The sequence below is a fragment of the Nicotiana tomentosiformis genome, chromosome 5 (assembly GCF_000390325.3).
Source record: "Nicotiana tomentosiformis chromosome 5, ASM39032v3, whole genome shotgun sequence".
Classification (NCBI taxonomy): Eukaryota; Viridiplantae; Streptophyta; class Magnoliopsida; order Solanales; family Solanaceae; genus Nicotiana; species Nicotiana tomentosiformis.
Window position 1 is genome coordinate 92,224,514 of NC_090816.1, and position 18,127 is coordinate 92,242,640.

The following is an 18,127-nucleotide window of genomic DNA, read 5'->3' on the forward strand; positions in this document are numbered from 1 at the left end:
CTTTACCCATAACTTCAAAGGCACATACACAACCTCTCCTTGGTTTTCGGTGACCGTAAATACTCGCATCATGTGGGTGGCATACAGTATCTCCAAATTAGCCCATAAACGATAATGGGTCATGTGAAACTTAGTTCAAGGGGGAGATTGTTGGGAGTGTGTGAACAAAGTCCCACGTGGAAAGTAGAAAAGAAAAATAAGTTACTTATAAGGAGTTGGATACTCGTGTGATGCCTTTTAGAAAAACTGTGCGGGCTTGATCCCAAGCAGACAATATCACATCATATTAAGAGTATCTTTGGGCCGTTTTAGCCCACCTGACATTACGTTCATAGCGTGGGACAAAAACATTTATTAGTTGGGTGATTTTATATTGTAAAAATAGCATGGGCTAGCCAATTTTCGGACTGGTAATTTAAAAATAGCCACCGTTTGCAAAATCATTGAAAAATATCCACTATTTTACTGCAACACGGACCTGTCCAACATAATATACTGGAGATTGGTGCACCTGTGTATGAACTTCCAGCATATTATGCTGGAACTCCAACACGCGAAAAGTTCCAGCATAATATATTGGAGATTGGAGCACCTGTGTATGAACTTTCAACATATTATGCTGGACCGGTATATTATACTGGAACTTCGGTATATTATGCTGGAATATTTTTCAGATTTTGAACAGTGTTTTCGTTCAGATTTATCTTTACATGAAAAATGACTAAATTTCAATTATTTTTAAAGTTGTAACTATTTTTCAATTACCAATTATAAATCTGGTTATTTTTGAATTTCTGACTTTTATATTGTGACAACAAAGATACAATATGGCTTCACTAAGTAATTTCATTAGTTAGAGTGATCATTTAAGAATTTTATTTTCCCTCCGGACTTGGGCCCTCCCAATCTCTTGTATCTTTTCCTGTTTTATCTCGTGGTTAAGCAAATGATTTTACTTAGCTTATTTTATCTCAAATGACACCTCAACGACATCTATGTGGATAGAGAAGTCATGAAAAAACACTGAACAGTGCCTTTCCTTTCTGAAGTGGCAGTAATAAGTTCTTCCTCGATCCGTCGATCGTATGGATTCTTTTTTCGGCCGCGTGGTAAAATGATTAGATTAGCACCAAAAAAGAGTCAAAGATAGACATTAAATTAAACAATCTGACTTTGTGTGCTCTTCCGTGGGCGGTGTTCTCTTCCTTTTTGTGTGTGTGTGTGTGTGTTCCTGTGGGGCACCTTGCAAATACTGAGAATTGTTTTTTAGATGTCACAAACAGAAGCAGCCAAAACGCTGCAGCTTATAAATCTGCTATGGCAATTGAAAAATCCGAGCTTTCTACTAAACTTGTGCTGCAGAAGTCCAAGAACTTACACAAAGAGAAACCGGATTTCTTGATTTGATTGAACGCTATGGATGGTGGAATCGGATCATCACATCATCAGCAGCAAGACCATGTCTTAGTCGAAGGTAAAGTCCCATTTTTATCATTCCTTTTTTTTTTGTTCCTTTTAATTTGTAAACCATCTTTTTCTTGTCCATGATACTTTCTTATTTGGGTCCCTTTAATTTTTTCTGTTTCCTTTTTGTTGTGTAGCTTTAGTTCAAACCGTTAATTGTATTTAACAATTCATTTAATATGTATAAATAATTCTCTTTAGGTGACTATATGTATAGAGAGTTATGGAAAGCATGTGCAGATCCCATGATGGATCTTCCTAAACTTGGGGAGAGAGTTTACTATTTCCCTATGACTCACATGGAGCTGGTAACTTCTCTTCTTAATGTCTTCCTATTATTATTTGCTTAAGTTTAAGATGTTATTCTTTACGATGGTTGAATTATCTTTATTTCCTCCTTTAATTTCCTCGTCGTGTTTACTTTGAATATACAGTTGAAGGAATCAGCTGATCAGATTGTACCATCGTTCGACCTCCCTACAGATATCCTCTGTAGGGTCATTAACATTCAGCTCAAGGTATGTTGATCATTACCCATTTCTTTTTTTTTCCTCAAGAGTAAATCTGCCTTGTGAGCCTATGCGGTATAATCATCTCTCAATTGTACAAATAGGAGTTGGTTTCCTATCTTTTATAGTAGCTGTCTGACACATCCCCCATGCCTACTTAAGCGATCAAAGTTCTTGCGTAAATGTATTGGAAAAAAAGTGGGATATATTTGCTGGTTAATTCATCTCGACTTTGAAAGAAGAGACTCTTTCATTGAACAACTAAAAAACTTATGATCTCATGATTTATGTTTTATGAAACCATGAATGACCTGTCCTTGATAGAAACTAAGGGTCCACCAAACTGTACAGAGAACCGGATTCTCTATAAGTTCCCACAGAACACACGCACACTGCAGTAGGTAAATGAGACAAACAAGTTTTACGTGGAAAACTCCCTGCTCACGGGATTAAAAACCACGACCTACCCTTGTAGGATTTCAACTTCACTACTGAGCAAACTTTAGATTACAACCTATTGTAACCTAGGAATTAACATCTTAATCCCTCACTAACTTGTAACAACTCTATTACAAGCCACTTTGTAATAACTCTATTACAAAGACTTTACAACTCGACTAACTCGAGCCAAGAAACAAACGCAAGGGTTTATGATTTACAAAGATTTCCTACACAATGCTTCTAACAAAGCTAAGCAGGAATTACAAGTAAAGAGCTTTAACAAAGGTGTAACACAACTAAGGACATGTAATGACTCAATACATGAAACTGGTCCTTCGTTATGTTGTTCTTTGTTCTTGATGCCCTTGAGAATCACTTGCAAGATTGGCATAGACTTGAGAGAAATTGCTTGATCGATTCTTGAATGTGCAAGTAATTTGTTTTATCTTCCTTGATGTTAATAATGCATTTGTGACATCACTAGGATGATGTAAGCAAGGTAGGTAAAAGACACTCCCCATAAAGTTGACTGCTGCACTGTTTCTTCACTGTAGCGTGTGCAGGCAGCAACTTTACAGTTGGGGCAGTTGACTTGTGCAGTATCCTCGGGAAACGGTAGCTATATGTTCCCTCTGTTGTTCCTTTGACTCTGAAGAGTTGAACCATATTCCAAGCTGGAACCTTTTAATCTTAAGGTCTTGAGAATGTGTAACAGGTTCCTTATCTGGTTCTTGACAGTAAATTTGTTAGATCATCAAAACATAACAGGGATATACGTATAGCCTATCAATTTTCCCCTTTTTGATAATGACAAACTTACAATTCAAGTTCCCCCTAAGAACCATCATTTCCTGAATTCCCCCTGAATCTGAATCTGTTACCCACCTAACCTGTTCCCCCTGAATTATTTTTTCCCCTTTTGGCATCATAAAAAGATTAGTAACAGGTTTATAGCAGAAAAAAGTCTAGCTTGAGTTAACTCATGCCACTTGTGTGCACACAACATGACTAAAAACATAGCATAAAGAGCAAGACATACACATCAAAAGGATGAAACTTCTATTAATTTTTGGAAATTAAGCAGGGAGCAGTTCCATTGTTACCAACACATCCACAAAATAAAAACAGCAAAAACAGAAGTACCAGTCATAAACATCATCAGAACTAAAACAAAGGACAGACACTAGGATTTGATACTGGAAAGGGAACACGTTCTAGGGAGCACTGGAAGGGGAAGGCTTAGATAAAGAGGCAAGTTTTTTAAGAAGGATGTCCATTCAAGCATTAGCTGACATCTGCTCATTGAGCAGTTTCTCCTTCAGGTCCTTAACCTGTTTCCTGAGGTCGACATTTTCTTTGGTCAGACGGGCAACCTTTGTGCTGTGAGAGCTGCGGGAACCAGGTGCCTCCTGAAGCTGACTTAGCTGACCCTCAAGAATTGCATTCCTTTCCTTCAGCTTCCTTATCTCATTAGTGGCACTGTTTTGGGCGTTGATCAACTGGGAGATAGTAGAAGTGCTGCCAACCCCTCCAACCTTATCAATGCACTCACATTCCTCGAGGATGGTCTTGGAGAAGGATTGCTTGCGAGTACCCACTTTAGCTTTTCCCAAAGGGACTTTGAAGAACTCAAAAACCTTAGTGAGGTAAGGCAGCCCATGATTACCATCCTTGAACTCTGCCACCTTCTGCATGTGTTCTATCATAATGCAAGGCAGGTTGATAGTTGTGTATCCATCCAGTGCTTCCATGAGAACCGGGTCTGCTCGCTAGCATCACCCTTCCTTTTTACTGATGTGCGAGCACTCTTTCCTTTCTCAGCAGATTTCCCAGATACCCATTTCGCAGACGTTTTTTCAACTGATTCTTCTGTCACTTGTTCCCCAGATTCCTCAACTACCTTTTCACAAGATTTTTCATCCTCAACCTTGCTCAAGTCCCTTTCACTCACATATGACTCCCTTCTGGACTTTTGAACAGTAAATTTCTTTGAGGACTTACGAACCAAGGAACCAGGTTCCTCTTCTACCTCATCATCAACATCAACGACTAGTACATGAGGCACTACCTTCTCATTTACAACCTTTCCATCTTTCACCAATCTCCTCTTCTTCTTTTCCTTTTTGTTTTTCCTTAAAACTGACTCAAATTCTTCCTTCTTCTGCAACCTAATGATAGGTCTCTTAGAAGTTGACTCTTGGGGAGTTGCCTGACTGCTCCTAGCCCTGATGAAGCTCGCTAGAGCCATATTGTCATAGTCATCTTCACTCCATTCGTTTTCCTCCTCAGACAGAGATCGCATCTCGGGAGGAACAATGGCCAATGACTCAGCATAGAAATAAGGAGAGGGAGCGGGATCAGTACTGACCTGGGGTTCTTTAGAAGAACATGGAGTTTCATCCCAAGTAGGAGCATAGTGCTCCTCTTGTGTGGAGGGATCAGGTCCCTCAGGAAGTTCCCAGTATTACTGTCTGGTGCCAGATTTTTGACAGGCACCAGTTCCCTTCCCTCGACCTCTGTACCATTATCTTCCCCCTGAAACTCAGACACACCCTCATAACCTCCAATAAGACTTCCCTCAGAAGCGAATGAAAACATATTTTCTATAGCTTCCTGTTCTTGTAACTCCAAAGTAACTTCAGAAGGCATAAGAGGATCATTACCTATAGGATCCAAGCCTGGGGCTGCCATTGTCAATTCATCACTGGTATGATCCACACCTTGTTCTTTAGCAGAACTTTTTTCCACTGGTAGACTAGAATTTTTTTGATTTTCTTCTCCATCCACTGTGTCTTCGTCAACCATCTTTTCCGACGAGGCAAAAGTAGAGGTCACAACTACAAATTTCCCGGGAGTCGATGTTTTGCGAATCCGATGAGAACCAGAACTCGACTGGGTTGAACAGGAAGCAGAGGGTGGTTGTGACTCTAGCTTAGGGTTTGGACTAGTCGGAACAGGGAGTGTGGGCTCTATCACTGGTGTTTCAACGGTTGAGGACACAGTTGAGACGATGCTTGGAACATTTTCTGTTTCCTGATTGTCAGACATGGTGAAGTGTAGTTAGTTGAAGAAGAGAGTTTGAAGAAGGGAAAAAGGGAATTTTGGATTCGTGATATGAACAGTTCTGAAAGCGACTGTGAATGGATTTATTTGAGAGGAGTTAGAGACCGGTTGGGTATCAATTTTGGGTAGTCGGGTCGCTTCATAAAGTGTGAGACATTTTGATTCAAGAAGCAAAAAGAAACTGACAATATAATGACGTGGCACCGTTTCAGCCGTTTAAAAAATTGTGCATGAGAGTACAGAGGAACTACTAACCTGTGTTAAAGGAACCAGGTTCCCTGACAGAGTTTGAAAATGTAAGCCTCATCCTTTGACCAACGTGCAATGCATTAGTTACTTGTCTGCTCTGTAATCGTCATGCGTGTCTACCTATAACGGTATAGAGGTGAGTTAGACTGCGCTAGAAAACACTTTTTAGCTATTTTACCTGTACATTTCTTTCGTAGCCAATCATCGAGGAACCAGGTCCCTAGTTAGATTTCATCAACCCTAGTGCCAGGCGATTCTTTTCAAAGTGCTCTCTACTTAGTGCTTTGGTGAAGATATCTGCAATTTGATCTTCTGTGCTGCAAAACTTCAGGCAGGCGAGCCCTTTCTCAACATTGTTTCTGAGGAAGTGATGTCGCACATCAATATGCTTTGTTCTCTTATGTTGAACTGGATTTTTTGCCATGTTGAGAGCACTAGAGTTGTCACATAGTTAGGGCACACAATCAGAAAACACACCGAAATCTTCTAGTTGCTGCTTGATCCACAACAATTGAGCACAGCAAGAGGCATCTGCCACATACTCAGCTTCAGCAGTTGAAAGGGTCATTGAGTTTTGTTTTCTTGTGACCCATGAGATTAGACACGAACCCAGAAAATGTGCCATATTAGAAGTGCTTTTCCTATCCACCAGATAACCAGCATAGTCAGCATCAACATACCCTATTAAGTCAAAGTTATCTCCTGAGGGATAGTAGAGAACCAGGTCCTGTGTTCCTTTGAGATACCTCAGAATTCTCTTTGCATCCTTCGGATGAGACTCCTTTGGATTGGATTGAAACCTAGCACAGAGCCCCACACTGAAAACAATGTCTGGTCTACTTGCTGTGAGATACAGAAGTGACCCAATAATTCCTCTATACATAATCTCGTTTTACAGGAGAACCAGGTTCATACATATCTAGGCGAGTGGCAGTGGCAATAAGTGTATCAATGATCTTTGAACTCTCAATCTCAAATCTTTTTAGAAGCTCTTTGATGTACTTTTGCTGACTTATCATTGTGCCCCTAAGAGTTTGCTTGAACTGTAGACCCAAGAAAAAATTCAATTCCCCCATCATACTCATTTCAAACTCACTTCCCATGAGTCTTGCAAATTCCTCACACAAAGAGTCATTTGTTGCTCCGAAGATAATGTCATCAATATAGACTTGCACTATGAGCATGTTCCTCCCCCGTTTCTTCAGAAATAGAGTGTTGTCAATTTTCCCTCTTGTAGAGCCATTTTCTAGAAGAAACTTGGACAACCTTTCATATCATGCACGAGTAGCCTGCTTCAGTCCATATAATGCCTTGTCAAGTTTAAACACACGCTCAGGATGCTCATGGCACTCGAAACTAGGCGGTTGCTTGACGAAAACTTCTTCTTTCAGAAAGCCATTCAGAAATGCACTGTTGACATCCATTTGAAACAATTTGAATTCCATATGAGATGCAAAGGCAATAAGGATTCCGATGACCTCCGTTCGAGTAACTGGAGCAAAAGTTTCAGCATAGTCAATTCCTTCTTCTTGATTGTACCCTTGAACTACTAACCTTCCCTTATTTCTTGTGGTGTTTCCAAACTCATCAAGTTTGTTTCTAAATACCCACCTGGTTCTTATGACAGTTCTGTCAGCATGTCGAGGAACCAGGTGCCATACATTCTTTCTCTCAAATTGATGAGGTTCATCTTGCATAGCAGTAATCCAGTCAGTATCCTTCAATGCTTCCTTGATATTTTTGAGAACAAAACATTTGCAGCCAAATGTCCTCAAATGTGTTAGCTTGGGCTTCCTTTCGTTCAGCAGTTCATACGAGGTTTTGTTCAGGAAGGACCTGATCTTGCACCTGTTCACCAAGTAGCACGCAGTGTTGACTGCTTCTGCCCAGAAATTCTTCGCAATGCCACTCTCAATCAACATTGTTCTTGCCATGTCTTCAAGAGTCCTATTCTTCCTACTCCTTGAATGTATCCCTTTTAGCCATTGCCAAAGGACACACTCCATTCTTGCAGGGCTTTGAGTGAAAGGAAATCATTGATACTTCCAGTCATGTGCTTAGAACAACCACTATCCATGTACCATTTTTGGCTGCTTCCTTTCACTGCTCCCTGCACAAGAGAATCAAGGGTCAGACTTAGGAACCCAAACAAGTTTGGGTCCCTTGTAATGAGGAAAAGGGCGAATTAGACTTCTTCTTGTCCAGGCAGGCAATATACGTTTTTAATGGAGGGACCAGGTTCCTTAGCAGTGGTTACCTTTTAAACAAAAACTTTATTTTTCTGTTGGGACTGAAATCTAGCTTTACAGGTTTCTTTAAAATGCCCAGTGTTACCACAGTGAGTGCAGAGCCAATTGTCAAGTACAGTAGCGTACTTGCTATGACTCTATGAGAGTTGTAGGGAGTTTTTTTCCCTTTGGAACCCGATTCCCTGCATGTTTCCCTCATTGTTTGTGTACATGGCAGTGATAGCATCAGAGGACCAGGTCTACTTGAGTGATTTTTCAAGATCACTCTTTACTTTACCTAGTTCTTCCTGAAGTTGTTTGTTCTTCTCAAGTTCAGCACACAGACTAGATTTCACCGATTTTATCTCATCTTCAAGCCTAAGGTGTGCCTCACTTGCAACTTCCTTTCCCTTTTGAGTGTTCATAAGCCTACTTTACCTTCTTAGTTCCTCAATTGTTTCCTTTAGGTCTACAACTACTACCAATAGGTCATCTCTCTCATGCTCTATGTTTGCAATTCTCTCCGTCAAAATATCCTTTTCCCTTTTTAAACTCTCAATGGTCTCTCTTAGATCAACCGCAACCACCACTAGATCATCTCTATCGTGTTCTATTTCTCCTAGTTCTGTGGTTAGCGCATTTTTATCATTAATGAGACTGTGATAAGCATAAATTAAAACATTAGCCAAAGATATAAGCTTCTTTTGAGAATAGGATTTCAGATTTCTTTGAACATCCAAAAAGTTTACCTCATCTTCATCGTCATATTCCTCATCCTCATCTGATTTAGCCATTAGAGCAAATATGGAAACATATTCAGCTGCTTCACTTTCTACTACCATCATGGAGCTGTCACCTTGATCATCATCATCTCCAGATTCGCTGGAGGAGTCTCCCCATGCAGCAAGAGCTTGTTTCACAACATTGTCAGCTGTATCTTTTCTCTTGAACCTTTTGTCAGGAACCTGGTTCCTTTTGACTGCTTTGTCTGTGTTGTGTTTGTACTGATCTTGCTTAAGAAGGGGGCAATCCTTGATGAAATGTCCTGGTTTCCCACACTTATGACATAGATCGCTGCCCCTTTTGGAATACCTCCATTTCTGCGAACCATTTTCTGAAATCTCTTTGTCAGGTAAGCCATGCCGGCATCCTCACCACTTGAGTCATTTTTGTCTGTCTTGAGGACCAGGTTCTTCTCCCTTTTGGGCTCTCTTCTCTCATTGTCCTTCTTCTTCTTCTTCTTCATTTCATAAGTTTTCAGATTACCAATGAGTTCATTAATGGTCAGCTTCTGCAAATCCTTTGCCTCTATGATGGCGTTTACCTTGCTTTCCCAGGAACTAGGTAATTGTCACGACTCAAAAACCTAATCTGTCGTGATGGCGCCTATCGTGGAACTAGGCAAGCCGACTCATTCCAAAACAAACCGATATTTTCATTTCAAGGATAATTTCAAGGCTATATAGCATAAAAACCCTCGTAAATGAGTTCAAATCAAACACAAAAATGCGGAAAAGAAAAGCCCGACATCAGGGTCTCACTAGTCATGAGCATCTACTACAATCTGTCTAACAATATCAAGACTAACATAGTCTGGAAAATAGCTAATACAACTAAAGGAAGATAGGAGGGAGAAGAGCAGGACTGCGATCGCCAGGCAGCTACCTTGCTATCCCCGAGAAAGATCTGCAACCAGAATAATCAACAACGGCTACTGTATCCAGGTACACCTGGATCTGCACACAAGGTGCAGGGAGTAACGTGAGTACGCCAACTCAGTAAGTAACAACAATAAATAAAGACTGAGCAGTAGTGACGAGCAATAAAGCATAAAAAGTTCATATCATGAAATCTCAATAAAATACCACATGCTTTAAAAATCAGGATTTGAATCAAAACATCTCGTTTAAACCCAGTTCCAGTAAAATCATTTAAAGATATTTTTCAACAGTTTTCAAACAGAGGCTAAATGAAAAGGTGAGAAAAATGATGAAATCATAAACAACAGCCCCTCGGGCATACCTCACAATCACTCGTATACAGCCTCTCGGTCAAACCTCATAGTCACTCATGCCTCTCGGGCATACCTCACAATCACTCATGCCACTCGGGCATACCTCACAATCACTCATGCCTCCCATTCACTTGGCACTCGCACTCAGTAGGTACCTGCGCTCACTGGGGATGTGTGCATACTCCGGAGGGGCTCCTTCAGCCCAAGCGCTATATCAAGCCAAATCATGGCATAAATCACTCAGGCCCTCGGCCTATATCGAACATGCTGCGGCGTGTATCCCGATCCCATAAATATCCTCACAAATCAGGCCCTCGGCCTCACTCAGTCATAAACCTCTCAAGCCACTCGGGCATTTCAGTAAAAACAGGGTACTCAGCCCAAAACAACATTTATATGCATCAAAATAGAGTAAGGAAAATTGAGTTATGCAGTAAACATGTATAACCATGACTGAGTATAAACTTTCAATCGAAAATAGTGAGGGGATAGTAAGAAAAGGCCCCTAAGGGTCCAAACAACATCGGCACAAGGCCCAAACATGGCATTCAACCCAATTTACAGAACTCTTTCTAAAGCATATAAGTATCATGTAATTTCAACAAAATATGCAACTTTACAGTTGCTACGGGACGGACCAAGTCACAATCTCCAACAGTGCACGCCCACACGCCCGTCACCTAGCATGTGCGTCACCTCAAAATAGTAGAATGATACGAAATTCGGGGTTTCATACCCTCAGGACTAGATTTACAATCGTTACTTACCTCAAACCGTGTAATTCTTTATTCCGCTATGCCCTTGCCACGAGAATTTGACTCCGAAAGCCTCGTATCTAGCCACAATTAATTCGATTCAGTCAATACCAATTATTGTAATTAATTCCAAAAGGAAATACTAATTTTTCCAATAAAATCCGAAATTAACTCAAAAATCGCCTGTGAGGCCCACGTCTCGGAACCCGACAAAAGTTACAAAGCATGAACGCTCATCCAACCACGAGTCCAACCGTACAAATTTGACCAAATTCCGATATCAACTCGACCCTCAAATCTTTAATTAAAGTCTACGAAGATTTCTACCATTTTCAACCCAATCTTTACCCATTTGAACTTAATAATCTTTCCACAACCTTATTGGTATGTATACATAATACTCTTACACCCAAGAATCATACTATTATTCACCCATCTTTACTTTAAACCCGAAATTGAAGAATTAGGGAAAGAAATTCTTACCTCTTTGAAGCCCTAGCAAGATCCTTGTGAAATCTTCAAACCTTGAACAAGAATTGATGGATAAATGACTAAGTCTTCGCTTTCTCTCTCTAAAATGCTCACCTCTCTCTAAAATGTCAGATTTTGGCTCAAAAATGAGCTCAAGGGCTATAAATCGAAGTTGGGTCAGGTCAAAATTTAAAAAGAATGGAAGCTCCGACGCAGTTATGCGATCGCATAACAGGTATGCGGTCCGCATACCGGACGCATAATTTGGCCTCCAAAGCTGAGCGTTACTGACCCGGTATGCGGTCATTATGCGGCCCGCATACTTGTTCTGCGGTTGCATAATGCACCGCAAAACAGGTCTGCGGTCGCATAGTGCACCGCAGATTTTCCTCAAATCTTGCCCCTTTCCTGATCCACTTTGCGACCATTATGCGGTCCGCAGAGTGATTCTGCGACCGCATAGTGGTCGCAGAAATGACCCTTTTTCCGACAAAATTTTTCTTTACACATCGGTGCATTGTTCAACCCAAAAAGTCCGAGTCGCGACTCGCAAGCTCGCCGTGAGAAATTTCTATAATCTTTGTACTAATTGATCTACCTCGGCACCACCAAACCTTAATTTCCTTAGCAAAATTTCTCCGGGGTCGTTACACATAAGTCAACATTCGGTCAACCTTTTCAACTTAGATTCTAAACCTTGCAACTAAGTGCTCCAAATCATTTCAAAACCTCACCGGACCCAAATCAATTACCCCGGCAAGCCAAATAACAACTGTAATTCACAATTTGAGCAGTAAATGGAGGAACGGGATTGCAATAGTCAAAATGACCGGCCGGGTCGTTACAGTAATAAAGTATTTTCCTGACAAGTTTGTTCCTGGGAATGATTTCTCCCAGTGAGTGAAGCTCATTGATGATGGAGGTGAACCGAGTATGCATGTCTTGGATGGACTCATCATCTTTCATCCTGAAAAGCTCGTATTCTATGGTAAGCATGTCGATCATTGATTGCTTAACTTGGGTTGTCCCTTCATGAGCTGTTTGGAGAGCTTCCCAGATCTCCTTAGCAGATTGGCATGCTTAAATCCTGTTGTATTCATCAGGACCAATACCACAGACAAGAATTTTCTTTGCTCGAAAGTTCTTCTCTATAGCCTTGCGATCAACATCATTGAATTCTTTTCTTGTTTTGGAAACTGTTATTGCTGGGTCACCACTATGATGAAGTCGTGTATCCTTGTCTTCCACCATCCATAGTATTGGCCATTGAATTTTGGTGGCCTGTAGGTAGATTGACCTTCTTCAAAGTTTGATGGAACAACCATGATGATCCTTTGTAGGTGTTAGCCTGATAGAAAGAACCTGCTCTCATACCAAATGATAGAAACTAAGGGTTCACCAAACTGTATAGAGAACCAGGTTCTCTATAAGTTCCCACAGAACACACGCACACTGCAGTAGGTAAATGAGACAAAGAAGTTTTACGTGGAAAACTCCCAACTCACGGGATTAAAAACCACGACCTACCCTTGTAGGATTTCAACTTCACTACTGAGTAAACTTTAGATTACAACCTATTGTAACCTGGGAATTAACCTCTTAATCCCTCACTAACTTGTAATAACTCTATTACAAGCCACTTTGTAATAACTCTATTACAAAGACTTTATAACTCGACTAACTCTAGCCAAGACACAAACACAAGGGTTTATGATTTACAAAGATTTCCTACACAATGCTTCTAACAAAGCTAAGTAGGAATTACAAGTAAAGAATTTCAACAAAGGTGCAACACAACTAAGGATATGTAATGACTCAATACATGAAACTGGTCCTTCGTTATGTTGTTTTTTGTTCTTGATGCCCTTGAGAATCACTTGCAAGATTGGCACAGACTTGAGAGAAATTTCTTGATCGATTCTTGAATGTGCAAGTAATTTGTTTTATCTTCCTTGATGTTAATAATGCATTTGCGACATCACTAGGATGATGTAAGCAAGGTAGGTAAAAGACACTCCCCATAAAGTTGACTGTTGCACTGTTTCTGCACTGTAGCATGTGCAGGCAACAACTTTACAGCTGGGGCAGTTGACTTGTGCAGTATCCTCGGGAAACGGTAGCTATCTGTTCCCTCTGTTGTTCCTTTGACTCTGAAGAGTTGAACCATATCCCAAGCTGGAACCTTTTGATCTTAAGGTCTTGAGAATGTGTAACAGGTTCCTTATCTGGTTCTTGACAGTAAGTTTGTTAGATCATCAAAACATAACAGGGATATACGTATAGCTTATCAGTCCTGCTCCATTAGGACAAAAAAGATAATACATCCTTGGGTTTGCCAAATTGCTTTTTCTTTTCCTTTCGCTTATGGAATGTGGGCGCAACTGATTATGGCAACTACTTTTTCCTTTTTAGGTGGAACCTGATACTGATGAGGTTTATGCACACATTACTTTACTCCCAGAAGAAAATGTGAGAACTTGGTTATATTACCTTTTAAGAGAATTTATACGAAGATGAAAGTTAGTCTCACTGTTAGGTCGCAACTACTTGCAGCAAAGTGACCAAACAACTCCTGATGCTTGGTCTCCTCAGCCTTTTAATTTGCAATTTCAGTCATTCTGCAAGGTTTTGACTGCTTCTGATACCAATAGTAACTGGGGACTCACTGTGCGACGAGAAGATGCCATAAAATGTTTTCCTCCCCTGGTAATGTTTATCTTCAAAGAACTTTGTGCTTTAGATTATTTAGTTTCTTTTAGTTGATTTTCTTGCACTGCGTGGTTCTTTAATTAGGACATTACCAAGCAGAAACCAATCCAGGAATTGATAGTAAAAGACCTTAATGGCTCCGAATGGCGATTTTGTCATGTATTTCGAGGTAATATTTCTTCTGCACCTTACTTTAGACCAAGGTTCACGGAGTTGAAGGCAAACTGGAACACTTAGTGTACTGTTACCACACGAGTTTCTGTATGAGGCTCTATTTTTCTTCCTTTTTTGATTTATAACCAAACACTAGAGTTACATAAACAAGTTGACACTTTGCATTGTGATTTTCTGTACGCAACAAATTCATTTCTAATAACATCTCAGGCCAACCTCGAAGACATTTGCTTACAAAAGGTTGGAGTAAATTTGTTGCTAGTAAGAAATTAGTTACTGGGGATTCAGTTATCTTCTTAAGGTAATTGTTTAGTGTATATGTCTCCTAATCAATTGTTATGTGTTACGATTTTTCCTCTATGAATAAAGCACACCAATCCAGCCAAATCTCTCATATTAACCTTATAAATCTGTTATATCCTGCTTCAAGGGGAGGAAATGGTGAACTTTGTGTTGGGGTTAGACGTCAAGCTCATGGAAGACACAACATTGGTTCATCACCAGTTTCAAGTCAAACCGTTCAAGGAGTGCTTGCAGTGGTGTCCCATGCTTTTGCCACGGGAAGTCTCTTTTCTGTCTATTATCAGCCACGGTATAACATACTTGTCAATTTGTCAAATGGAGATACCTTATTACTGAATGCCTATTCTTAGATTTGCTTGTTTGTAATATTTCCAGGAAAAGCAGATTCATTTTAAGCTTGAACAAATATCTTGAACCAAATAGAGCGAAACCATCAAACCAAAATTCAGCTCAGATTGCTTCCAATGGTCTATGCACTAACCAGGCCTCCGTCGATGACCTTGATTGTGATGTATTCAGTGACATCTTCTTAGCTGCACACCCCCTCTTTCTGGAGAATACACCAGAGCCAAATGGGAATTGTGTAGGAGTTGCTTCTACCGTCCAAAGTATGCAAAATGCCTTTGTAATCTACTCCATTATTATTATTTTTTAAATAATCCAAGTTGTGTTGATATACTACTCCTCTTGTCTTAGATTTTGAGGGGTGGCCGGAATCCCAGAGGGAGAGTTTCACTACCTATCCACAGCAGCCTATACCAGAACCTTCTGTGTCGACTTCAACCTTGCAGCCAACTGACACCTTACAAGTGATGTGCACTTATTCTACCCCAAGGCAGCTTCCAACTGAGGGACCTGGTTGTGGTAACGAGCAAGTCTCATGGGCAGGTTACCAAGTGGCCCAACGATATGTTCCTATACTCAGTAGAGTCATTATGCGTTACCCCAGTACTATCTCTGGCTTCAAAGCAATAACTGGTGCGCTGCAGTCAGTGTACTTGGAGATGTTGGCCAAGTTAGTAGATTTGCTTGAGAAATCCAGAATAGGAAGCATGGACAATAGGAACCAGTTCCAGGTCATTAAGCAATATCTTGTGGACTTGAAGTTTATTGGTATCGATATTAGCTGGATTGAAACCCGTTTAGCACAAATTGATGGTGTCTTGAAAATGGAGAAGTTAATTCAGCACCAACATGCGCTTGCCCACAGAATTGATGAAACACAGCTCACCCTTGGGCTACTAAACCAGGAGCTTGGTTCAGTGAGGAAGGAACTCGAGGAGTTGACGCCCAAAGTTGGGCCGACCCCTCCTTCAAAAGATTGTTCTATTCTTGAGGGTCTACTCTAGGTTTAGTTGTTCTGTTTTTCTTTTACTGTTTGGCATACAAAGTCTGAATATAATGTGGCTAACATTGATATGAGGAGCTTGTTCCAGAGCACCAGCTGAGCTTAACTGCTCACACAGTAGAAATGTACTATAACTTCATTTTCTAATGATTGGAGGTTGCATCCCTAAATAAGGAGATGATATACTTGGGAAGTCTTTGGAATTTCAACAATCAGTGTATTAATGAAAATGTTGTTTTAGTTTAAGCTTTTATTTATCTCTGAACACTTGGGTTTTTTTGATCTTCATATTTTACGATGAAATACAACTTATTAGATAATACAAAGTTAAAAGTGAAATCTAGTCTGGTCCAGCCTTCCATGAACCAACACAATCGTTAGGCAGGTTGAGCTTGGACTGGTTCCAATACCTGTGGGGGGGGGGGGGGGTTGGTTGGCTTTGGAACAAGTTATGCAGGGATTACTTAGTAGGAATTAACTAGTTATGCAGAGATTGTAATGCAATGGTTATTTTTTTGTTAAATGTTTGGTTTGTGACATTAAAATTGTTATATGTATAATCTGTTTGGTTCTAAATTGTATAAAAATTTCCTTACAATTATGCCCTGGGCATTGTTGATAACATTGTGCTCTCTCTCTCTCTAAAGCTTTTTAATCCAATGCTTTGATGAATGAGTGAAATTTTAGCTGGGTTGTCAAAGGTAATGAAATCATCTACCGGGGCCGGCTGAAATTGAAGCAAGAAAGCGTACATATCCTACAGCAGGAATAAAAGCTCTTTTCTTGTGAAATTTTCGATTAAACCACTGGCTTTAGTTTTCTATTTAGCAAGCTAAAATTCGTTGTTTTGGCCAGAGGAAAATGATGAATACAGGAACAAGTTGTTAGTTTTGCTTCAGGCTGTCGAGTATATTTTTGAAGAGTTAGAGAAGAAGAATAGGCATTAATTTCTTTTCAAGTATTTTATCCTATCTATAGTTATATTGAATTACGATATAAGTCATTACATCTATTAACTAATCCGGAGTTAAAAAGCCTACCAAACATAGAATAAAGTTATATTAAATACTATACATGGATTATTTTCCCAATACCTCATACCAAACGATATAGAGATTAATTGTTTGGTTTGGTTTAGAGATAAGTAATGCAAACATTAGTTATGCGGGTATTAGTAATAATAAGTATTGTAGTGTATAAATTAGTAGATTTTAATTATGCAAGGATTATTTCTTATTAAATATTTAGTTTGATATATTATAATTAATATATTAGTAATATGTATAATTTAAAATTATTTTTTACTTTTAAAACAAAATAAAAGTATTGTTACCTTTTTTTTTCTTTCTGTAAATAAAAAATACAAGAGAAAATAGTAACTGGATAAAAGGCCCTAATTTCCAATGTACCACCAAACATCAACTTAGCTCCAGATTCTAGTTACCCAAGGGTAAAAATTGTAATATTGCAGGTTCTTAGTCTATAGAAAACCTCTTGACTCATGTTAAATACAACAACAACAACAACCCAGTATAATCTCATTAGTGGGGTCTGGGGAGGGTAGTTTGTACGCAGACTTTACCCCTACCCTGGGGTAGAGAGGCTGTTTCCGATAGACCCTCGGCTCCCTCCCTCCAAGAACTCCCCACCTTGCTCTTGGGGTGACTCGAACTCACAATCTTTTGGTTGGAAGTGGAGGGTGCTTACCACTAAAGCAACCCACTCTTGTCGACTCATGTACAATCGACTTTGCAATAATGGTAGGGCACTTCTGCTTCTGCATTAACAATATTAGCACAATCCTATAGTTTTCGACCTTGAAGTTCTTTCCATTGAAGTATGTCATAGCCAAAGCTACCTCTACATTCCAACATATTGCTTTTCTCTAAATACCCTGCCAAAATAATATTTTTTTTCCCTCAGATTGTCGCAGCTACTGCATATTGAAAAGGCAAGCGTGCAATGCTCTCATCTTGTTGATTACAAAGTGGACATGTCTAAATCAAATTCATGCCTTAATAAGACAGTCTATCCCTTGTATATAATCTTTTATGAGCAGTTAGCCTAAGCATAAATATCCATTTTGGCAATCCAAGGTTATTGCAAAACTGGCCTCTTCTAAGGAACCTTTATATAATCACTCTTGATGAAAATTTGTTACTATTATGAGAGTTAGTTTGGTCATTTTAGAATTTCAGTGCAAGTATTACTATCCGTATTTTTATTCTAAATTTTATACTTGCACTGAAATTCTATAGACTTAAGATGATTCAACATAGAGATTATTATGTCGCGTATAACACTAAAAATGGACCCTTTTATAGGAGTTGGTTGGTTTGATTTTCAGGAGATACAATTTTTACCCAACAATATTTTATAAAATATTTGGTTGGATTTTA

At 39.6% G+C, this 18,127-nt stretch overlaps 1 protein-coding gene across 1 annotated transcript; it reads left to right on the plus strand.

The window, feature by feature from the left end:
- Positions 1–897: 897 nt before the first annotated feature.
- Positions 898–15,979, plus strand: LOC104086359 (auxin response factor 1-like). The gene is made up of 10 exons (XM_070175097.1): positions 898–1,474; positions 1,666–1,772; positions 1,899–1,982; positions 13,607–13,663; positions 13,748–13,900; positions 13,988–14,072; positions 14,288–14,378; positions 14,508–14,669; positions 14,756–14,988; positions 15,077–15,979. Exons 1-10 carry the CDS (start codon positions 1,417–1,419, stop codon positions 15,727–15,729), a joined length of 1,683 nt encoding a protein of 560 aa, XP_070031198.1. The 5' UTR covers positions 898–1,416; the 3' UTR covers positions 15,730–15,979.
- Positions 15,980–18,127: the final 2,148 nt, after the last annotated feature.

Bases quoted from the DNA above. Each gene is read 5' to 3' on its own strand.
- LOC104086359 (XM_070175097.1), top strand. From the start codon at position 1,417: ATGGATGGTGGAATCGGATCATCACATCATCAGCAGCAAGACCATGTC. The intron at 13,901-13,987 runs GTAATGTTTATC...TTCTTTAATTAG, and splicing joins TAAAATGTTTTCCTCCCCTG to GACATTACCAAGCAGAAACC. The intron at 14,073-14,287 runs GTAATATTTCTT...ATAACATCTCAG, and splicing joins ATTTTGTCATGTATTTCGAG to GCCAACCTCGAAGACATTTG.